The following is a 23,263-nucleotide window of genomic DNA, read 5'->3' as shown; positions in this document are numbered from 1 at the left end:
CCCCCCCCCCCACCGCCCAGGTCTTGCCCAGTCCTGGCTCCCAACAGCAACTCCCAAGGGCCCCCTCCAGAGGCTAGCTGGACTGGTGACTAGTGGGGGCCTGCTGACCTGCGGCCCCAGGCTCCCCAGATCCAGCCTCTGGCCCTGCCCACGCCCTTGGCTCTAGTCTTGCTGCTCGTTCATTTCCATGTCAGACACCAGGATGTTCTTCTCTGTGGCCTCTCCTGGGCCCGAGCTGCTGCGACTGTAGCGGGCACCCTCGAAGGACCCACGTTCAACGCTCTGTCGCCGTCGGTAGAGGATGAGGGCTGCGGTCAGCAGGGCCAGGAGCAGCAGCACTGCCATAAGCACCACCACCAGGGCCGCCGGGTTCTCAGGGAGCGCTGCTGGGGTGGCATGGACATCAGGCCGGCAGCCCCGCCCGTCCTGGCCGCATGGGCAAGGGGAAGAGCCATGGGGAGGACACGTCCCAGCACTGCTGTCCACTCACCTGATGGGGAGAAGCTGCGCTCCTCCGCTGTGGCAAGAGGGGGTCTGGTTAATGCCGTCATTGTGAGAGTTATAACAATAGTTTCAGCAAACATTTTTGTAGAGTGCTTCCTAAGAGCTACACACTTCACTAAGTCACTTCATCCTCGCCGGGACTGAAGTGAGGTAGGTACTGTTACCATTCTCATTCTATGTCTCAGGAAGTGGAGGCCACAGATCTCACTTCATTCAAAGAACTGGTCCCCCATCACAGAGCTGATAAGGGATGTGCCCTTAACCTCTACAAAGTGACAGGGGCTTGCTGTCTAAGTTGGAACGTAAGTCCTACAGCTAGTCCTTCCTGCAGACTAATGTACTCCAAAGGAAGGTCCCAGCTGCCCCTGGTCTGTTCATGCCCTCCCACCCACAGTGTTCCCTGAAAACTCAGGAGGGGCCCCTGGCCCCACCCCAAGACCAGCTTCATAGGGTTGCAAGGGACAGAACATGAGCCTGCTAGGAAGCTCACTCACCTCGAGGGAGCTTGCAGACAACACCCATGGTGATGTTGGTGCAGGCGCCAGGGCGCCACAGCCCACTGCTGCTCTGAATCCAGTAGCAGCTATTGTGGCTCAGCATGCTGGGACCCAGGCCCGGGGACCCCCAGTTGGAGTAGTTCACAGCCGTGTTGTCCTGCCAGACCAGCATGCCACCTATGGGAAAGAGGGCACTGAGGGGATGTGGGGGCAGGGAGGTAGGTGGCAAGGAAGTTGTGCGTGGGAGATAGCAGGGGTGCTCCAACCACCCCTCCCCTCCCTCACCAGGGCTCTTGCAGAGCAGGGCCTCTCCCTACACACCTTGAGCCCTGGTCCTCCCCAGCCCACACACAGCCCACCCACCTTTGGGGTTGAAGTTCATGCCCAGCCAGGCACCCCGACTCTGGCCCTCGGAGCTCTGTAGGTGCTCCCAGACAAACACATTCTCCATCTCATCCAGAATGGACAGGACTGACCCGCCCGCTGTGCACAAGGGAGGCAAGCGTCAGAGCAGAAGGTCTCCCTAGGGTGGCAAAGTCCCCAGACCGGCTTCTCTGGCAGCCTGAGTAAGGATGGTGTGAATTCCAGACTTTCAGGAGTTTGTGTGTGTCTGTCTGTCTCTGCCTCAGGAGACCATACTGTACATATGAGGTCACATAAGGTCTCTGTGTGTTAGAACTTCAGGGGGACCCTGGGGTTTGTGCTGCCTACAGGTAGAGCGCAGCGAGGGGGCTCCACCGCAGAAGGTCTCTGCCGCTCGGCCCGCGGGCGCGGCTGCAGTCCCTACCTCTCTGGCAGCGCTGCAGCGCCTCCTTGTGGCCCAGCAGCAGCTCCATGTGGAAGGAGTAGCAGTGCTCCCTGAAGGGAATCCAGGCCGAGTCGGCCAGCCCCTGCGGGCAGCTGCCATGGTAGTTTATTCTTCGGGGCCGAGCGGGGCCTGCGGGGTGCAGGATTGAGGAAGTGGCCCAGCGTCCTCCCGGAGCCCTCCCATAACTTGCCCACGCACCTAGCCCAGCGGGTGGCACTCACCCCTGCTAACCCCACACACGGCCCCCTGCAGCTTGGTGTCGCAGTTGGTGGTGCGCCAGGCCCCATCCACATCCACGTAGGCGCAGCCGCCAGGCTGCTGGGGCTCCCCCTCCTGCCAGCCCACAAAGCTCAGAGGCTCCTCTGAGACCCAGGAGTACCTCCGGGAGCCCTGGGCACAGGCAGCCATGGGTGGAAAGAAGGGGACAGTCAGGATGGGGCAGACAGGGCGGGGTGAGCAGGGAGGGGGAAGGGGAGGTCCAGGCGGCCGGTAGGTGGGCGGCCAGGGGGGGAGCGAGCGCTGGGAGCCCACCTCCTCACTGGCCAGCCCGATCCAGAGTGGGGTGCGCAGCCCTCGGGCAGCCTGCGTGAGGAAGGCCTGCGTGTAGGGGTCAGGTACGCGGGCCAGGCTGGCGTTGCGGCTCTCACACAGCAGGAGGGCGTCATGCCAGCGCAGCGGCTTCTGCAGCAGCCGGAAGGTGCCATTGAGGTAGGAGAGCTCAGCGCCCGGGGCAGGGGGCGACGCTGCTGGGGATGGGCTCAGGGAGAGGTCTACAGGGAGGGGGGCAGTGCTCAGGCTGGGCCCTGCCTCCCAAACCCCATTCCCAGGCATGAGGCTGGTGTCACAGACGTCAGGCAAAGGCCATGTCTTTACCAAGCATGGGGCTTGGCACAGATTGACCCTAGTAGGTGTCAGCCACTGTTATTAGTAACACATGTTTTCTAACAAGTAGAGGAGAAAGCTAGGGTCTTCACCTCCCCCTGATCAAGAAACCCAGGGCAGAGGGAACCCATGCTGGGAGCTGGCAAGTCCTGGAACATAAGTCCCTGACACCAGGCATGCTGGCACATCACACAGCCTAGTGTCTGCCTGTCTCTAGTAGTCTTTCCATGCCCCCAAACCTTCCTCCTGAGTTCCCCAGCGCACCCCGCCTCTCTGCCCATCTGCCTCCCAAGCACATATATGACTCTGGGGTCCCCTCCTGAGGTAGGGGACCATGTTTCATTCCTCCTGCCATGGCCCAAAGCAGTCAGACCAGTCCTGGAGTTTCCTAGTTCTCTGGTGACACATACCCGTGCCCTTCTGGCAGATGAAGCCATGTGTCTCCTCCGTGCAGCTCCGATCATCCCAGCGGCCAGTGAAATGGGCTGACGGGCTGTGCAGGACTACCGCACAGCTGGTCTGGGGGAAAGGAGCTGCTCAGAGGAGTCCCAGCAGCTGCCCCGTCTAGTGCCACAGTCCCCAAAGGAATAGCAAAAGGCTGAGGAAGGTAGACCCCATGGCAAAGGCACCCCACGGATGAAGGCTGTGGGTACAAGAAGAGTGGAGGGGCCCCCTCACCGGTTTGTTGCCACTGGGAGCAGGACTGGGGCCAGAGGGCTCCCCTGGTGCCCAGTTGGCATACAGCAGGGGCTCCTGCTCCACCCATTGGAAGTCCCTCTGCGAGGCATGAAGGCCAATCCAAAGGTCAAAGTTCACTTCGGGCAGGCTGGCTGTGATGAATGCTACAGTCCCCAGAAGAGAGTTGTGAGTGACAGCGGCAGCTCCTGCTTGCTCCCTCTAGCCACTTGGGAGGACTGTATTTGAAGACACCAATGCCTCCCTGTGGGCTGGCCCTACCTTGCTCTAAGGGGTTTGCAATGGTGACCAGCTGGGCTTCTTGCTGTTCACAGGAGAACTGCGCCTCTGACCACTTCACCTGGTCCTGGGGGTCCTGGCCCTGGATTCGGAAACACTGTGGAGCAGAGCGGGGCTGTGATGTCCAGCTCCACCTTCCTGTACCCAAAACCCAGAAACCCCCACTGTGCACCCATCAGTAGCAGGTCCTGGGGAGCTTTAAAGCTGTGAGACAACAATGTCAGACCAGGACATCTGGGTCTCCGGGAGCAAGGACCCCACGCTCCAACCTGGCAAAGGAGATTCACACATGTGTGCCCGTCCTTTGGGGGATTTTTTAAATGGGAGGACTTCTTTGGGCCACCAAGCGCTCTCCTGCCCTGATGTCAGAGAATGGGCCAAGCACCGGGAGACAAGATCCATCTTGCTTTCTGCTAAACAGCTTTCTGAATGCTGTCTGATGATATCCATTATCTTTCTCTTTGAGCTTAAATGATCATCCCCAGAATATTTTCATCTGTATTTTTGAATGGTCTTTGCTAAGTCTGTTGACTTTACATGTTTTTCCCACCTTTATTAGTTCCATAAGGTCAAAAGAACCCCCTATGGAAAATCTTTATATTGAGTGAAGAAATGGATGATTTTCAGTAATTTCCTGCTCTGAGATGGTGTGATGGGGGAAGAATGGGTATAAAGAAGCTTTGGAGAAACAAAGACAGGGATGGGGATGGGGTGAGAGGAGGTGAAAGTCAGAGGCCAGCTCTGACTTTACCTTTCTGGCTTCGATGTACTCTTCTGTATAGTAGGAATGAAAGTCCATCTTTTGGGGTCATCTGTAGGATTAACAATAGCTGAGCATGACAGAGTAGGCCAGTGAGTTCCCTCACCGATACCAATTAGCTCTAGCACCAACTTATTGATGTGGATGATGGATTTGGGATAGAAAATTGTGAAGCCCCCTGGGGATATAGGGCAGTGGTAGAGTGCTTGCTCCCAGCACTGAAAAAAGATTAGAAATTATACACCCAGAAATATTGCAAGAGGTTTGTTGTTGTTATTGTTTAGGTTTGTCACCAAGTTTGTGGATTTTTATTTCACAGAAGTAGTTTAGAGTTGTGCTCAGGCCCTACTTAAATTACAAGTAGAATTAATTATAATATTAGAAGCAGCAAGGTCACAACAGCATAAGCAAGAAGTAACAGGGCAGGGGCTGGGGCTGTAGCTCAGTGGCAGAGCACTTGCCTAGCATGTGTGAGGCCCTGGGTTCAATCCTCAGCACCACATAAAGATAAATAAATCAAATAAAGGTATTGTGTCCATCTACAACTAAAAAAAAAAATAAAAGAAAAGAAAAGAAGTAACAGGGCAAGTATATTAATTAGGATATCAGTACATTAAATAGTAGAGTCCCATCCCAGCAGCCCTGCAGCCCTGCTCCCCAGGAGCTGAGAGCTAGTGGGAAAAGCAGACTCAAAAGGCTTTATATACCCAGATGCTAAGGAGATACAAAGGCACACAACTAGGAAGGAGCCTGGGGGTATAGTGAAGGAACCAATAAGCCTGCATACTTGGAAAGTTTCCTATGAGGTAGGAGAGTGACTGGCTTTAATATAATGATGCTGACAAATTAAGAAAGGGACTGATTACAAATATAAAATATATTCATTTTAATTATTAGGTGGAAGAAGCCATCGAGAATAAGTTTCCAGAAAAATCTAATGACGTTGAGAGAATGCCCAAAATATGATACTCAGAAATAAAAGTAAGATATGAAATTGCATTATTTACTATGATCTTAATTCCATGGGAAAAGACAAGAAGGAGAGTAATAAATACTGATAGTGGTGACCTCTGGAGAGCATGGGTGAGTTTGGTTTTATTTTTTCTGCATTTTCCAAAGTTTTAATAATACATGTCTTAATTTTTTTTTCTTTTTTTGTACAGATAAAATAGGGTTGGTAGTCTCTTAAATCTTCTAAGGAGGGTAAGGACTAAGGACACTAAGGCTGGCTGCATTCTAACGTGTAACAAGGATTTAGGGATTTTATTATCTAAAATTAGCTAATCTAATCCTCACAATAGGGCTAAGTGGTCTTAAAATGTCCTGCAAAGAAGCCATGGCCAGAAGTTAATATTGATACAATGATGCCCACATACAACAAAGAGATGATGATGGTATAAACTCTTGCGTGGGAGGGGAATACTAGGGATTGAATCCAGAGACACTCTACCGCTGAACCACATCCCCAGCCCTTTTTTATTTGTTATTTTGAGACAAGGTCTTACTAAGTTGCCCAGGATGACTTCAAACTTGAGATCTTCCTGCCTCAGCCTCCCAAGTCACTGGGATTAGAGGCATACACCACTGCACCCAGCTTCCTGGTATAAATATTTTGTCAATTAAAAAAAAATTGAAGATCAAATCAGGTCTAATAAATCAGCCCATGGATGCAAAAGGAACCACTTTGAGGAAGATACACCTTGGAGGGAGCATTTTGAAAATATGGCTAGAAACACACTCCTTTTGATTACTTTTATTGCCCCAAACTGTTGTAACTGCACACTCGAAACACTCAGGAAGAAGAAACTTCCAAAAATGTTATTTTTCAAAAAAATCTTCCGACATATTTTAACCCTCTTGATCAGGTCTTCTGATTCATTTTTTGAGGCAAATGGGAAGAGAAAAATTTAGTATGTAACTTTAAAACAAAACCTTTGTTTAGTGGGTAGACATCACAAAGGATCAAATTAAGATTCTTAAAAAATAATGAAATAACAGAAAGACAAGTACCACATGTTTTATTCACATGTGGAATGTAAAAAAGTTGTTCTCATAGAAATTAAGAGGAGGAAGGGGGTTACCAGAGGCTGAGGGAATAGGAAGGAGGGAGGGATGGGGAAAGGCTGCCCAGTGGGTAGTAGTTATAATTGAAAAGAAGCTAGAAGTTCTGGGGTGCTATTGCACTGTAGGGTGACTGTAGCTATAATATGCTGCATATTCCAAAAAGCTAGAAGAAAGGATTTTGAATGTTCTCACCACAAAGAAATAATGTTTGAGGAGACAGATATGTTTACCCTGATTTAAACATTACATATTGTATAATGTACTAAAACATCACATGGTACCCCATAAATATGGATCATTTTTGTTCTTATATATCAGTTAAAAAGTAAAGTTAAATTTAAAAATTATGACATCGATTTTCTGTTGCAGAGAAAAAATAATGAAATATATGCAATCACATGGTTCTTATTAAAATAATTTTAACTATTTAAAAAAAAGTTTTTTAGATGTAGATGGACACAATATCTTTTTTTTTTGTGTGGTGCTGAGAATTGAACCCAGCACCACATCACATGTGCTAGGCAAGTGCTCTACCATTGAGCTACAATCCCAGCCCCAGATTATTTAACTTAATAATTATTATATTTGACCATTTGTGTGAGTTCAATTCATACCATTAATCATTTTTAATTTTAAAATATTATTTTTAAAATTTTTAGCTGATGCTTCAAATTCTTTTGTTCTTTTACCACATATAACATTAGTCACATCGGTGTAGAAGTAAATACGTATTTTATGGACACCCATGCACCTATGCACAAATAAAATGTTTGGGTATGTATGTTCAATATTTTGTTTTACTAATAAAAGGGTTTATTATCAAAAAGTATGGCAATCACTGATCTAGAAAATTCACTGAAGACTTTGGACAACTTCAGTTCCTGGTAGAATGACTACACTATCATTTTCCAAGGAGGCTAGCCCTGGCACTGGGGACAAGTAAAAGACAAGAAGGTGGGTATAAGCAAACGCTATGATTCCCATGGGTGCCCTCTCCCCACCTCCTACCTTGTTGAGGAACTGGTTCCAGCCAGAGGGGCAGCCCCCCTGGGCTGCAGGGAGGAGGTCAGGGGGCTGTGTCTCTCTGGTGCTGTTGCTGCGCTTGCAGATGTAGGGCAAGGCTGTCAAGCACTTCTGGTCCCCCCAGTCCTCTGTGAAAGGGGAGAAAAGGCAGTCACCCCCAGGGCAGGGCACATCATGGCTGGCAGTACTCTCTGCCTCATGCCATGAGAGGACTGATGCTGGGCTGGGGCTCAGGGGCTATGTCCAGCTCTGAACTCAAGTCCTCTGGCATGAGGGTCATGGAGATGGGACCAACCCTCTCTGGGTCTAGCCCTTCTTGGATTTGGGTACAAAGAGAATAAGAAGAGACTGATGGCCTCTGCTCACCTTACCACCCCCAACATTGACCCTCTCCACGCTGATGGCACCCTCTGTGTCCCCCACCCCCGTCACCCTCACCTCGGCTGGCTGTCATGTACACGCACTTCTTGTCCTTGCCAATGGGCCGAGGTTTGCCTGGTGCCCAGGAGATGAAGTTTATAATGGAGCCATCTATCCACCTGCAACAGCACAGAATGGAGTGACTCCAGCACTGACCAGGGCTCAACCTCCCTTGTGTGTAGCACATGGCAGTAAGAGAAAGGGGAGTGGGCTCAGAGCTACAGAGCTTCGTGCAGCCATGGATCCACCAGGTAAGGTCCAGCCCTCCCCAGCAATCCTTTCTCTAAGAAGCCTGAAAACCTGGGCATGGGGAATCCAAGAGCAAAGATGTGCTCAGATTCTCATGGACTCCCGGTCCTTCTGCTTCAAGCCACTGATGCATGGTGGGCACTGAATATACTGTCCCCTCTGAACCATCATATGTTCTGCCCACGTCCTAAGAGGCTTCCTTCATGATGAACAACCTCAGACATAATAGGAGCTGCCATTATTTAGGCCCAATATGTGCTAACTGCTGTTACAATGACTTCCCTTTATTATTTCAAATTCTCACAAGAATCCTAGAAGGCAGGCCTCATTATTTGCAAGATGAGAGAAACAAGGCCGGAGAAAGGCCACACAGCCAGCAAGGAGCGCTGGATTCTAATGCAGGTCTGTTTCTGTGTGCGGGCAGCCTCCCAACCTCTAGCCTGGAGATGCGGCTGTTCATCCACGCATGCGCCCCTTCTCCCACCTGAAGCGCCCGTCGCCCTCGGAGGTGTGCAGGCCGATCCACCAGTGCTGCTCCTGGCCCCGGGAGAACTGGGGGAGCGGGAAGGGCGGGTGAGGGCTGGCCGCCTCCCTGCCCTCAATCCCCGACCTGCCTTCTCCCGGCCCACAGCCCGCGCACCCGCGGCCTCTCAAACCCACCTTCTGCAGGGTGTGTCCCAGGAAGTCCAGCTCAGCCTGGCTATGCACCGAGGTCAGCTCGGCCTGGAACCAAGTGCAGATGCGCTGCGCCTGCGCCCACGTGGAGTGATGCTCGAAGAACTTGTACTCGGCGTCCTGGAAGCGCAGCCATTCCCGCCGGCCTGCGGAGCAGCGCAGGGGGTGGAAGTCAGGCTATGACAGCCTCCCAAGCCCCGGATGTGCACCGCGGGGTGGGCAGAGCCAGGGCAGGCCGCCCCCCACCTCCCCAGGCACAGTGGCTGAGCACAATGGGCCCGGCTCCAGACCCTGCGCTTTCCTTCCCTCCCTCCCGAGGCTACAGGGCTGCGGCGTCCAACCCCAGTCAACTCAGTCCCCTTTCCACTGGAACCCTGCATCCCCTTGGTTTTGTTCCTGGTCGCGGTGGGCTGGGGTAGACTGGGGCCTCACCTTGAGGGCTGATGTCCGGATCTCGCACGTCCACGCCTACAGAACAAGGACAAAAAGGCTGCAGGGGAAGGAGACCCTCCCCAGCATCCTGGCCCCGCGCCCCTCCCTCTGTTCTGCGTCCCACAGTGCCACCCGACCCAACCTCTGGGGATCTTGCAGATCCAGTCGAGCTGTGTCTCGCACTGCATGGCCACCCACTGCAGGGAGGCCAGGTCCAGCACTGCACAGCCCCGGATGTCATCGTCGTCGTGCCGGCTCCGGTCGAAATTGTGGTAAGAAAACTGGAGGGAAGCAGGATGAGGGAAGAGGGATGTAAGGCACGAGGTGCAGGCCGCCCCATCCCCAGGACAGTGGGACACCTAAGGCCTGGCCTGAGTTAGGAACTCCCAACCTGGCCTGGGTGTCCCCTCTCAAACCATTTTTGTTGTTGTTGTTGTTTGTTTGTTTTTGTTTCCTTTTTGTTTCCTGGGGATTGAACTGAGGGGCACTTACCCACTGAGCCACCTCCCCAGGCTTTTTTTTTTTTTTTTTTAATTTATTTGGAGACAGGGTCTAACTAAATTGCTTAGGGCCTCGCTAAATTACAGAGGCTGGCTTTGAATTCACGATCCTCCTGCCTCAGCCTCCTGAGCCGCTGAGAGTAAAGGCGGATGCCATCCTATCCAGCTTGCTTCCCTTTTTACCTGACAGCTCTCAGCTCTCTGGAAGCTCTACTTCTAGGAGACCCCATCCATTCCAGGCTTGGCCCTTCCCCACCAGACTCCACCCACAAACCAGCCCCACCCACCTTCTGGTCCAGCGCCTCTGCCAGTCCACCTTACCCCTAGGCCATCGCTCCAGCGCCAACTCTGACCCCCTCCAGGGTCCCGACGGTTCAGGCCAATCCAGAACCAGTGCTGCTCATGGATCTCAGGCTCTGACTCACTTCAGCAGAACCCAGGGCGCGGCAGAAGAGAGGAGAGGTGAGGGAGGTGAGAGCTGCAGGCATCTCAACATAACACCTGACCACTCTCATCTGTGACCTGGGCAGTCCCCAATGCCTGATGCCTTTCCACCTGAACTTCACACTGGCCCACCAAAGCACTCTTTTGGAAGGGTCATGGGGGGGGGGTTGGGGGGGGGAAAGGGGTGTTCTTGTTTTGTTTTAGAAAAGTCTCTCCTTGGAGATAAGGATAGCTGGACCAGGCTACCAGCTCAAGGCTCAGTGGCCTGGCTCCCCTTCCCTTGCTTTCCCTACTCATCGAAGTTCTGGGTGTTTTACTTTAGGCAGGTTAGGAAGCTGTCCCGCATGTAGCAGCAACCTAAGACTCTGGAACTAAATAAACCTGGACTCAAGTCCTAATTTACCCATGGACCAGCTCTGTGACCTTGGCAAATAACCTCACCTCTCTCCCAGGGTCAGTGGAAAACGTCAGCTATTAAAATTACTAGTCAAATTCTTGATGATTGATGAGAGAAAATATCCCTGGAATTAAGACTCATTGGGATTTTTCCTGATCTAAGGGATGACAAGTTCTATGTGACAGAATATAGTAGTTGGAGCCCACAGACCAGAGATGGAGTCCTGGAGGGATCCCCAAGGGCAGAGCTGCAGCCTTTCTTCTCCCACGGGGATGGTTTTGTGTTTTTTTGTTTTGTTTTATTTTGACCAGGGATGCTTAACCAATGAGCCACATCCCCAGACCTTTTTTTAAACGTTTTTATTTTGAGATAGGGACTCACTAAGTTTCTTAGGGCCTCTCTTAAGTTGCTGAGGCTGGCTTCAAACTTGCAGTCTTCCTGCCTCAGCCTCCTGAGTTGCTGGGATTACAGGCGTGTGACACAGTGCCCCAGCTCAGGATGGTATATCATGGAGTGGGTTATTAAGGGATGGTGTAAGGTAGAGGTGAAATGCTTAACTTGAGTCAGGTTGTAGGCTTATAATGGAAAGTCTGCATTTGAGAGGGTGTTGCTTGCTCCATGAGGTTTGTGAGCACATGGAGTCTCCTATGAATGAATGGATCACACCAGTGTGTTTGCCCAGGTCTCCAGGGGACCATGACTACTTCAGAGGGACAGGATGGTCCTGGTACTAGTGGAAGATACACAGTTATTCCAACCCCTCAGACAGGCTGGGGCCACCTTCACTCTGTCCACCCTGCCTCTTGCCCCACACAGCCTAGAGTCAGCAGCCATGGCTGCTCCCCGCGCATATACAGGCAGCCCCCGTCCCAGGCTCAGTACCCAAAGATCTTGTTGAGCATGTTGGCTACAAAGTGCTCTTCCTCATAGCTGGCCAGGCTCAGCAGCTGGGCCCCCAACTCCTGGCAGGCCCCTTGGGCCTGGATCCAGCTCTTCTTGTCCTGCAGCCGCTCTGAGCTGAACACCTGCAAGAGCAGAGGCCAGCTGTCTAATGGGTCTCCACTGGCACCTCTCCAGGTGACAACTGCCACCCTCCACGTGGCAGCAAGAACGCAAAGTGCTGTGGCTTCGCTGGACCAACGACAATCCTGCCCATCAGAGAACAAGCCCCAGGGGAAGGTTGTCCAGCTCAGTCAGCTCCTGGAGAGAGCAGCTGTGCCCTGTCCCCTGACCAGTGGGACAACCTGGGCTCTAATCCCAGCAGAGCCACAGCTTGCTGTAAGCAAGTCCCTTCCTCTCTCTGGACTTCAGTTTCTGCATGTAATAAAAGACTCCCAGACTTGGCATATTACCATGCCCCAGCCAGACCTACTCAATCCAAATCTCCATGGCGACAGCCTGGATTTTATTTTATTGTTTTGTAGTGCTAGGGCTCAAACTCAAGCCCACGCATGCGAGCTTAGATTTTTCTCAGGTTCTTCAGGTAATTCTGAAGTACATTCTGTCCCCACATGTGGGAACCTCTGACACTGATGATCTCTATGGTTCCTTCAATTCCTCAAATGTTTACTGTTCATCTACTATTTGCCAGGCCTCAGATTCCACTGGTGAGAGTTTCATCAGAAACTACTGCTATCTGCAGTGTGGTGGCTGCTCCCCCAGGCTCCCCACATAAGCTGCCCCTTTGATTTTTTCTATACCCCACCATGCCAACAAGCTGCCCTACCTTATAGCAGTACCGGAGTTTGGGGTCCGAGGCCCAACCCTGGGGACAGGAGCCAGTAAGGCTGGGTGTGGGGTCTGGCCCTGGCAGCTCTGGTGTCACTGGTGTGCCCAGACTCTGTCGGCAGATGTAGCGAGCCCGGAACGTAGTGCAGTTCTTCACCTCCCATAGCCCCATGGCGCTGCCTGTGGCCAAGGCCACGCAACCCCCACGGCTGTACCCTGATGAAGGGAGAGAGGAGAACCACAGACTGAGGAGGACTCACTTTCTTGCAGGGTACCACTGCAGTCCCGACTGGGAGCACGCTTGGCCATCTCTGCAGAGACAAGCTCTGTAGAGTCCGAGCCCAGGTGGGAGGAAGGAATGAGGTAGAGTCCTAGTTCTTTGCTTATTTACTGTGAGATCTTAGGTATGTTGTTTAACCTTTCTGAGCCTCTCTCATTATCTACCTCATTAGGTTATGGAAAGGGTTCAAAAAGCTAATGTGAGCCATGTGCGGTGGCCCACGCCTGTAATCCCAGCAGCTCGGGAAGCTGAGACAGGAGGATCGAGAGTTCAGAACCAGCCTTCGCAATGGTGAGGCCCTAAGCAATTAGAGACCCTGTCTCTAATAAAATACAAAATTGGGCTGGGGATGTGGCTCAGTGGTTGAGTGTCCCTGAGTTCAGTCCCCAGTATGCGCCCCCCCCCCAAAAAAAAAATCTAATGTGCAATGGTAATGATACTAATGTCTATCCAGTGCACTGTATTGTGCTCACTATTCTGTGCACTTTACATATATCATCCCTTTCCATGTGTTAGCACTTTACATATATTTAAGGCTCATGCAGCCTCTTATGAGGAAGGCATCCCATTTGACAGGTGAGCACATTGGGACTCAGAGGATGCAAAACCAGTAAACAGATTGCCTCCAGGGCCTGCCTGACCAACAGGCCACACTGGACAAATGGTCATTACCCTGAGAAGCCCTTGAGCACAGACCTAGCAGGGCAAGTCCACCACGGCCTCCCAGCTCCCCCAAGGCCAGTCAAAGAAGGAGGCTGTCAGTACCATGGGGTGGGGCTCACCAGGCTGGTCCCTGTTCCAGTGGGTGTACATGACTTCATCCCCACTGAGCCAGCGGAAGGAGCCGGTGCTGTTGAGGTCCTGCAGGGCTGTCCAGAAGTACTCGCCCTCCCAGTTGTAGATGAGGCTGCTGACGAAGGCCTGCTCGAACCTTTGGGGGGCAGACTGGTCATGGTAAGGAGTCACTATCCCCACTCCCTGGCCACAGGCCAGTCACCCTGCTCTAGGAGCTCAGGGGATGTGCCTGGCCAGTAACTTGCTCAGGGAAGTGAGAAACCTGGGGGCTCGCGGAGTAACCCAGCTCCCTCTTCTACCATCCACACCCCTTGCCTTGCTGAGAAGGAAGGAGAGAAAATCAGACACAGCCAAGGTCTGTCTTCCTTGGGCATCCTGCCCATGCTTGTGCCTGCCCCTGCCCTGCCCACGCTGAGGTTGCCTAACAAATGACTCTTTCTTGTGATAAGATTTCAAAAAGAACTAGGAGCCCATTGAGTCTCAAAGGACTCCAAGTCCCTCTGGGCATGGTGGCAGGACACTACTCCGTTTGTGGGAGGGGCTACATTACACAGGACATGGGCAAGAGTGGGTCTTGACCCCTCCTGTACCTGTTAGTGATGGTGACCAGCTGAGAGCCATGGTCAGTGCACAGGCGCCGGGCCTCACTGTAGGTCACTTGGTCCTCTCCCAGCCAGTAGCAGGATGGGCTGTGCCATGTCCAACCCTGGCTCAAGAGAGAGGACAGAAGAGGGACGTCTTTGGAGAGGATAATGTTCCATCTTTGCCAAAAAATCCTGGGGCAGGGGATGCCATCAGGGGCATTGCTGGATGTGCACAGGATAGAGGTGACAGATTTGACCCCCGTGCCTATGCTGTGTTTTGCACCTGGTCACTCTCCCCTCTCCCTTCTCCCACCGCTACTCACAACTGTCAGAACAGGCTAGAAGCAAGGTCCCAGTGTGGCTGTGGCTGATGGACCCGACCCACGGCCTGGCTCAGAGAGATGAGAGGCATCTAAACCAAGAGGCACAGGGTGGGGGTGGGGGGTGCAGGGGGAAACTGCCGATTGGCTAGGAAACCAGAGAAGAAAAGCTGGGAGAGATGCCAGCTTGCAGAGAAGGTTGAGCAGTCGTCAGGGCCTACAGATGGGGAGGATGCGCCTGGCAGGAGGAGACCCTTAGAGACCAGCAGAGCCAAGGCAGAAGAGAAGCAGGTGTGGTGTGTCTAAGTGTCCATCAGAGGGGTTACAAAGACCCCTGGCCAGGCTGAGTGTTAATCACGGCCACTCAGCACCCTCCACACACATACCAGGCGGGCCTTGGTGCCAGGCGGTTAGCAATTCCTCACCATCCCCTACCTCCACTCCACCCAACCCAGGACAAAGCCCCTGTCCCCACGCTGAGCACACTGACCCCAGGCTCCTTGGCTGGCCCCTGTCTGCTCTCTCCTTTCTCCCCACCTGATCATGCCCACTGGCATTTCCTGCTCCTCTCCTGGGGGAGGGTCTGGATTGGGTAGGGGGGACTGTGGTAAGGGGCTTAACCCAAAGGAAAACAGGAGCCAGACCAGCAGGGAGGGGCTGCTGGGAGGAGCCAAAGGCCACAAAGTATCCTTTATAACCAACATCCCCTGCCAGGTTGGGGGGATAGGGGTGGGGGAGCTGGGAGGCCTGGAGGAGAGAAATGGGTGGTGACTCACTATCCCTCTGTGGCCAGCTCACTGCCCTGTCCCTCACTCGCCTTTTATTCCTTAATCCTCTCCTTCCCTCTCTGAACTTCTGGAAGCCCAATAGGGCTGGGAGCACAGGAGGGAAAGGCACATCCCACTCCTCCAGAGGAGACAGAGAGGCACTCGCTGTGCCAGACAGAGGCCTGTGCCAGTGAGGCAGAGGGGGAGGAGGCCTGGGCCACAGAATCTCTCCCCACCACGACTGGGCCAGGCTTGGGGGGGTCACCCACCCCCACTTCTTTGTTCTCTGCTGCCCTAGGAAGTGGCTTCCCCAAGGAGAGGGGCTCAGGGCTGGGGCTGGGGACTTCTGCTTCCTCCTCGCCGCCTCTCTACCCTGTCTCACCCCATCCGGCTCCTTCAGGAGGAGGCCCAGGAAAGGGACGCCAAGGAGGCGGGGTGCTGGGTGAGGCTGCAGGACTCCCGCCACCCTGCCTCTCCTGGGAGCCCCTCTGGCTGGCCCCACCCAGGGCAACTCCAGAAACACCCTCACCTTCCGGCAGCCATGATCCTCCTCAGCAGCCCCCTGGCTCAGCTGACCTGCCTTCTTGCAGATGGATGGCAAGGACTGGTTACAGGGACTGTCGTTCCAGCGACCTTCCTGGGGACACACAGTGAGAGAGAGTCTCAGTCCCCTCCCCCTAAGTCTCCCTAAACCTTCTGGAAACCTGGTTTCTAGAAGTGGCCCTGCCTCTGACTTGCTGATTCTCAGCAGTTGGCCTGACTTCTCTTTGTCTGGCTAAGATTGTTAGAGCAGCTAACAGCAAGGTAGACAGGACTCCCAAGGTATACAGTAGTCCCCCTTATCCCCAGGGATAAGCTCCAAGACCTTCCCAGTGGGTGCTATATATCCTCTGTTTTTATACCTATGATAAAGTTTAACCTACGAAATAGGCACAGAAAGAGACTATCAGCAACAACCAAGAGTGGAACAATTATAAAACACACTGTAATAAACGTTATTTAAAGTTCATGAAGTAGTTCTGAAATTTTCCACTTCTTTTTGGACTATGGATGACTTCAAGTAATGGAAATCCTGAAAAGTGACCCCGCTGCTGAGGGAGTGACTGCTGGAGAACCAGGCAGATCAGGGTCCATGTGTCCAGAACCAAGCCTCAGCTGAGGAAGCTGGAGAAGCCTCTACAAATGTCTGAGCCCTGCCCGGTTCCCACAGCCTCTCAGGCAGCAGCATGTCTGCTGTTAAGCCCCATCCCAAGGGCACAAGTGACTGTGTGTCCTAGCATCCAGATAATGCCCGGCACAAAGGAGACACTCAATAAATAACTGTTTTTAAATTTTTTAAATAGCATCCCCCAAGGACAATGGCTCTGCTGTTGCAGTCCCTGGCACTGTTAGCAGTATCTGAAATAGAGTGTCCTGTCAGTCCCAGGGATGGGTAACCTGTCCCTGTGGCTTTGTTCCCTTTTAAAGGGTCTCTGCTTAATACTTTACATCAATTCCTTCACCTACGCACACCCTGCCTAATTCAAAACCACAGCAGACAGTCACAACCCCATAATTTCTTGAGAAGACAGGACCCTGGGCTGGGGTCAAGGGTTGGCAGATAGCAGCCCTGCTTGTGAAGCCTTCACATCATGTGGGTTCTGATGCCACCTGCTGGTGGGGAGGAACAGCTGGCAGGAGACCAAGAGTGGGCCAGGCAGCAGTGCCTAAGGCTACAGAATTAACTCCTCTAATCCTCCAAATGACCAGTGAGTAACTTGCCCTAGGTGACATGACTAGCAGGGGATGGAGGTGAAATTCAAACCCTGGCAGTGTCTCATTTGGAAGGAGAGTAGGATGTCCTTCAGCTGGTGTGGGAGACCAACCTTACACGTGACTGAGTCACACTCCCAGGCTGGGTGCTGAGGCGCTCAGTTGCAGAAATTTGGCAGAGCTTCCCCACCCTTCTTGGGTGGGAGGGTCGGTGTCTCGTGCATGGGTGTGTCTTGCTACAGCCCCATGGGTGAAGCTATGCTCACCTGTTCCTTTTTTATTACAGGGGTTATATTACAAGGGGTTATATTTAACCCCTTGCCCTGTTTAGGATAGAATCTTCCATGGAAGTGCCTTGTGTGTGTCCCCTTCTCTTACTGTGCCCTTGGGTGTGGCCTACCCAGGTGTCAGTCAACCTGCTGACAGTGGACATCATGAAGATAGACTCAGCCCCCTGAAACCTGACCCCTTGCCTCATTTGAATAGCTTCTCCTCAATAAAAGGGGTCAGCGAATGTTCTCGCTCTCTCTCTCTCTCTCTTTCTGCGGACCCTTAAGGTCAGAGCCATCACAGCGACCCCAAAGAAAAAGGTATTTGTGTCTCTTGTGTGGTTATTTCGTGCAGCCCAGTTAGCCCAGTTTAACTGGAGTGACCCCTGAGCTTTTTAGTCGCGAGAACAGAAACCCAGCAAGCTGGGGTACCACTAGGGTGGATTCTGTGGCCCTGTGATGGGGAAGGAGGATCTCACCGGCCCCCAGATGGTGACACAGTCCTCCAGACTGTCCCGGAAGTTGTTGGGCTCAAAAGGGTGCCAGTGGGTGAAGCTCACAAGGCTCCCGTCGGACCACTCAAAATTCATCTGTAGTTTCAAATCGTTGAGGCCGATCCACAGCTCCTCCACCTCTGGGGGTGCAGCAGGAGAGGAGAGGAGAGGAGAGAGGACACTGAGAGACCAGCCTCAGCCACCATCAGAGACAGGACAGGATGGATAGGGCAGAGGCCCTGCCCTCTACCCTGGGCATGTGGCCGGGCAACCCCTCACCTTGCTTGATCTGCTTGGTGATGAACTCGAGCTCAGCCATGCTGTGGATGCTGAGCAGGTCACCGCCACCCCGCAGACATGCCTTCTTGGATTCCTGCCAGCTGCGCTTCTCAGCCTGCAGACGGTAGCAGTGGCCCTGGAAGGGCTGCCAGCTGGGCTCACATTCCACCTTCACATTGGCCCACCTGTCTGTGGAGACCCACAAGGCCACTGCTCAGAGACCCAGCCACCCAGTCTGGGTACCAACACCACTCGGTATCAACCCAGGCAGAGCCTCCAAGTGGCTTCCTTCTCAAACCTATCTTAGATCTGCTTTCCACGCCCAGAACAGTCTTGGAGATGCTGAAGCAAAACCCTCCACGGCTGCTGGATACCCAGGGTGGAGATCAAAGTGTTGGTGCAGACCCCACCCAGGACTGTATAGCGCCTCTGGCTGTGGCTCTCAGCAAGAGATGGGCATGCGGTCAAGACAAACCAGCCCCCTGAGCCTCAGTCCCTTCCTCTGTAAATAAGGTTTTCTGCTGAGAGTTGAATTTAGCTTGTGACCATTTTGCTTAATAAATGGAACTGCCATTATTCTCACAAATAACATTCACTGAGTGCAGCTCTGTGTTGGCCTAGGCAGTATTGGAGGAAGACCGTAGAGAAAGAGCCTTGAGTCAGTAGTGGTGTAAGGGGACAGATGAGACCGGTGGGTATATGAGGTTAAGAGAATAATTCTATAAAATGGACCCACTGTGCTGACCCTCCCCTTCCAGATGCCTTGCCAAAAAGCAATCCACCTACAGCACACCTGGCCTAAGTGACAGGATATATCAGATTCCTCCACAAAATGAGGCAAGGGCAAATGTTGAGCAGTCAGAGTAGGTAAGAGAAAGGATGAGACTGATTATCAAAGAGAGAACAACGGGTTGTTAACCTCCCCAATCTTGCTCCTGGGCACTCTGGGTTGCTAACAATTAACCTCCATGGGAAAGAAGGAAAGGCAATAATTAAAGAAAGGGGTTCTGGGGTCTATAAAAGAGCAAGACACAACCCTTACACAATTCTGAGGCCCCTTTTCTTTGGAGAAGTCTGACTCTGTTCCTTTATTAAATAAAACTTGCTTTCTACATTTTCCTTGACATTTCTCGGGTATTTACTCTTCAACACCCAGGAACAAGGACCCTTCCTGATCTCCAGATCAGCGGGACCCAGTCCTGCCCACCAGCAGTCCAAGGTCTGGTGGGTGAGTGCATAGTCACTGCAAATTGGCTGCATCTCCTGATCAGGATTCCTCCGGTCCCTCCCACACCCAGAACTCCTCTCCCTGTACCCCAGGACCCTTTTTTGTCCCGACTTTGGTAGATTCCGAGTAGCCCTCTAGGGATTGGGGTCCCAGGGCAACTAAGGCCAACAAGCCCTCACTTGGGTCTTGGCAGAAGAAAAAGGAACTTCACCAAACCACCCACAATGTCAGGCTCAGGCAGGATTCCGCCTGGCCAGGCGGGAAGGCGTGTGCCCACTGGAACTATCGCCCTAGACTGGGATTCTGGGACTAGCTCCATCCCCGACGACCGCCCAGGCTCCAGCCATACCTTTTGCTGGAGTCTGGGCAAAGTGGGTGGGCCGAGAGCTGGAGCGGGCTCGCTCCTTGGCTCAGGAGCTGTCATTCATCTCTTGTTAGTCAATGAGTTAAGACCGGAGGCTGGCCCTAGACAGAACTGATTTTCAGTGGTTGTTCAGACCAGAGGGAACCTCTGCAAGGCAGGAAGGGAACTCAGGAAAAGGGGTTGCTGGGGCAATGTGGACGCTTTCGGGGCACAGTGGCGCCTGCCTCTGAAATGGCACGTCTTATGTAATGAGACCCGGAAAGCAGAACCCACTCGAACAACTACTTAGAAGTATGCCTTGTTCAGAGAGCTGGGGTGAGGGGGGAAATCTGAGGCCACCGACATCTGCAGGCTGGAGGAGGACTTGCCTGAGGGGCCATGTAGGAAAGACCCAGAGGACAGAGCCTGCATCTGGGAAGACCTGGGGTTGGTGTCTGACCCAGGTTTCCTCCAGCAAGAGGTGGCACACCCAGGCTGGGGTTGTGGCTCAGTGGTAGAGTGCTTGCTTCACCTGTGTGAGGCACTGGGTTCAATCCTCAGCACCACATACAAACAAATGAATAAAATAAAGGTCCTTAACTAAAAAAAAAAAATTAAGGAAAAAAAAAGAGGTGGGCACCCTAGATGCTGCTCCTCCTGACCTTTTGGGCAAGGCATGACTGATAGTCCTGAATTAATCTTTGAAAAGGTTTTCATGGTCCAGAGCAGAAGTTTGGCTTTTTGTTTTCTATGGGTTTGTGAATTTCTTTCTTTTTTTCTAGTTTTGCTATGTTCCTTGTGAAAATCCCTCCCTTACCAACCCCACGGCTAGCTGGACAGGGGCAGGAGCCCCTTCAGCCTACATAATAAACCCACCACTACCTACAGAAATGCTCCTTGGTGTCTTATTCATGGGAGTGCATTCCTTCTGAATTTGCATGTGAGGACTCTGCCTCTCAGAGACAAGGCTGCTTGTCCAGGCCACACACTGCTAAGGGGCAGAGTCCCCAAAGCAGGCACTGCCTGTCACCCCAAACTCCCCCATCAGGCCCCTGGAGCTATCTCAATGAATCACAAATGTGAGCTAGAAGATTTTCCCTTGCTTAAAACCCTGCAAAAGCTGCCCACAGCCCACCTGGCCCCACCCAGACTTTGCCCAGCAGCAGCAGCCAAGCCCCTTCAAGGACTGGCTGCAACCTGCCTTTCTAAACTTCTCATTGTTGTGCTCATAAGCTACTGCTACCTAACCACACCTGCACATGAGTCACCTAGGGATCTTATTAAGTTCAGGTTCAGATTCAATTTTTTTTGGGGGGGGGTATTAGGATTGACCCCAAAGATGCTTTACACATTCACAGACCTTTTTATTTTTTATTTTAAGACAGATTCTCTCTAAGTTAGTTGCTGAGGGCCTTGCTAAGTTGCTTTGTGATCCTCCTGACTCAGCCTCCAGAGTGGTTGGGATTACAGGCATGAGCCACCATGCCTGCTTCTGATGCAGGTGACCAGGTGCAGGGCCTGCAGTCTGCATTTCTAAACAGCTCCCAGGTGATGCTTCACTGCTGGTCTGAGGACCACACTCTAAGAAAGGTCTACTTCCCCAACCAAACTGCAGGACTCGCCATGCCCTAGATCCGCCAGGTGTGCGTCCAGGCTTCCATACCTTTGCACACGTGGTTCCCTCTGTCAGAAATGCCCTTCTCTCAACCTTGTTTGGCCTTTTAAACTTACATTCAAATGTCAAATGTCACTTCCACAAAACCTTAAATCTCAGAACCTTAATTAGCTTCTTCTCCAGCACTTCTTATACATCTTTCTATAAAAGCCCATAACTCAGAATATTGTAACAGTGTGTAAAGATGTCTGTCACCTTCAGCAGACTGTGGACTCCAACAGGGCACTCTGCTTTCAGCACTTAACACAGTTCCCATCCAATGTTCCCCAAATGAATTCATGGCACATCCCAGTTTGTTCAGACTTTAGCTGAACAACTGAAGGACAACAGGGAGGAAGAGCAAGAGGAGAGGCGGGGCCAGCTGGGCCAAGGCCCTGTGGCTCACCTGGCAGGGTGGGCTCGGCCGTGGCGTTGGGCTTCTTCTTGCACACATAGGGCAACGCGATGCTGCAGTCGCGGTTCTGCCAGCCACCTGAGGACTCAGTGCGGATCACCCCACAGTTTTCCTCACTTGGGTTGTCCGGCTGATCTGTGGGGCGGGCAGGGCGCCAGCACCCCAGGAGGGAGAAGCTCACACTGTGGCCCCTGGAACCTTCCTTAGAGCTTTCTGCTTTTCTTCACTCCCTGGGAAGCCTGAGCCAGCTGGAGAAGTTCAGTCCCCGACTCTGGCTCCACAGGGTCCTCATGCCTTCTAACCTGGGCCCACATCATCCTGAACCCCCACCCAGCAATGCATAACAGCCCCAGCCCTGGCATTCCTGGTTAGGCCACGGGTGCACTGGGCAGCCCTGTACTGCCCAAAGCTGTGAGTGAGGCCAAAATCTGATCCATCCACCAAGCCCTAGGACCTGGGGCAGAGCCGGACCATCTGAGGAAGAGGCATTCATTTCCTAATTCACACCAAGGCACGGCATGGAGCAGTGAGGCCTGGTCCAGGAGGGGGTAAAATCTGTGCTTCTTCTCCCCCCACTGCTTGCCTGGAATAGTATAAAAGGAAGCCAAGTGCCTGTGGTGTCCCTGTGCCCCCAACCCCACGCCTCACCACTCTCCCAGTTGAGGTACTTGAGGGGCGAGTTGTCCGACCACTGCCAGCCCCCGCTGGTGTCCAGATCATTAAGGCCAATCCACAGCGTGGAGCTATAACCAGTGAGGAGCCCTGGGAATAGGAGAGGCACTGAGAAAGGGGAACCCCACCTCCAGTCCTCCCCATCCCTCCACTTGCCCTGTCTCCACAAACAGCATCCTTACCCCCACACAAGCAGAAAGGGCACAGGGCCCTTCCCGGGGGAGCAGGTCTCAGGCTGCTGGCACCCTCTCCCCATCTCTGGGTGAGTCAGACCCCAGCCCAGCCCCAGGGGGCTGCCCACGGCCTCACCATTAATGTAGGTCTGCTCGTGGATCTCTGTGATGCTCAGCAGATCTGCCCCCTGCTGCTCGCAGCTGGCCCAGGCTTCTCTCCAGGACAGAGTGGACTGGAAGTTGAACTGGTAGCAGCTGTCGGTCAGCTGGTCCTTGTCCCAGAAGGTCTCACAGTCATTACCTGCCACCAGCAGACGGGCAATGGTCCCTCCCAGCCCTCCCCTTCAGCCCCACAGGAAGTCCCCTGGGCACTGCAGGAACCTCACCACCACCACCATACAGGTGCTCTGCCTGGGAGGGAGCCCTACCTCACAGAAGTTCCAAGGTCCCTCATCACCAGCCTCCCTTCCAGCGCCTCCCCACCTAGCCCTGCTCTCACTCTTGATGGGGCAGAAGCCCCAGCGCTCGTCTTTGCCGTAGTCCTGGGTGGTTGCGCACCACAAGTGCCCATCCTCGCGGCCTGTACTGGTGCAGCTGTGGAACCACTGGTTGTCATATTTGAAGGGGATGGTGCACGGCTTCCCGTGGGAGTTCCCCTGGATGGTGTAGACCTCTGCGGGGGAGGAAAGCCAGGCCCTTGGCATCTAGACCCCACAGGCTGCCCCCCATCCCTGAGGGAAAGCCCTTTATAACTCCCAGAGCTGGGGGTGGACAGTGGTCAGCAGAGAGTGGGAGGGGACAACTGCACCAGACAGTGACTTTAAGGCTCCCTCTGCTGTTAAGTCAGCCCAGAAGCCTGGGAGAAGTCCACTGTGCATCC

The 23,263-nt window shown here is 53.0% G+C and overlaps 1 protein-coding gene across 2 annotated transcripts in view; it reads right to left on the bottom strand.

The window, feature by feature from the left end:
- Positions 1–13: 13 nt before the first annotated feature.
- The window catches only part of Mrc2 (mannose receptor C type 2), a 34,355-nt gene continuing 11,105 nt past the window's right edge, over positions 14–23,263 (bottom strand). Inside the window, exons 3-30 of one of the 2 annotated variants that reach the window (XM_015504765.2) lie at positions 22,883–23,056; positions 22,520–22,684; positions 22,187–22,300; positions 21,530–21,673; positions 17,899–18,087; positions 17,605–17,759; positions 15,634–15,741; positions 14,024–14,139; positions 13,421–13,569; positions 12,357–12,574; positions 11,513–11,655; positions 10,111–10,213; positions 9,432–9,570; positions 9,290–9,325; positions 8,843–9,003; positions 8,667–8,734; positions 7,952–8,052; positions 7,499–7,641; positions 3,649–3,763; positions 3,370–3,533; positions 3,102–3,210; positions 2,341–2,579; positions 2,031–2,199; positions 1,789–1,938; positions 1,365–1,484; positions 999–1,178; positions 491–517; positions 14–386 (exon numbers count right to left, since the gene is read on the bottom strand). In XM_015504765.2, the coding sequence (XP_015360251.2) occupies positions 163–386; positions 491–517; positions 999–1,178; positions 1,365–1,484; positions 1,789–1,938; positions 2,031–2,199; positions 2,341–2,579; positions 3,102–3,210; positions 3,370–3,533; positions 3,649–3,763; positions 7,499–7,641; positions 7,952–8,052; positions 8,667–8,734; positions 8,843–9,003; positions 9,290–9,325; positions 9,432–9,570; positions 10,111–10,213; positions 11,513–11,655; positions 12,357–12,574; positions 13,421–13,569; positions 14,024–14,139; positions 15,634–15,741; positions 17,605–17,759; positions 17,899–18,087; positions 21,530–21,673; positions 22,187–22,300; positions 22,520–22,684; positions 22,883–23,056 (3,923 nt within the window). In that variant the 3' untranslated portion in view covers positions 14–162. The remainder of the gene's footprint in view (positions 387–490; positions 518–998; positions 1,179–1,364; positions 1,485–1,788; positions 1,939–2,030; positions 2,200–2,340; positions 2,580–3,101; positions 3,211–3,369; positions 3,534–3,648; positions 3,764–7,498; positions 7,642–7,951; positions 8,053–8,666; positions 8,735–8,842; positions 9,004–9,289; positions 9,326–9,431; positions 9,571–10,110; positions 10,214–11,512; positions 11,656–12,356; positions 12,575–13,420; positions 13,570–14,023; positions 14,140–15,633; positions 15,742–17,604; positions 17,760–17,898; positions 18,088–21,529; positions 21,674–22,186; positions 22,301–22,519; positions 22,685–22,882; positions 23,057–23,263) is intronic. The other variant, XM_048798116.1, reaches the window with a different exon arrangement.

Source organism: Marmota marmota, unplaced genomic scaffold (genome assembly GCF_001458135.2).
Source record: "Marmota marmota marmota unplaced genomic scaffold, marMar, whole genome shotgun sequence".
NCBI lineage: Eukaryota > Metazoa > Chordata > Mammalia > Rodentia > Sciuridae > Marmota > Marmota marmota.
This window is presented reverse-complemented; position numbering and strand designations above follow the sequence as displayed.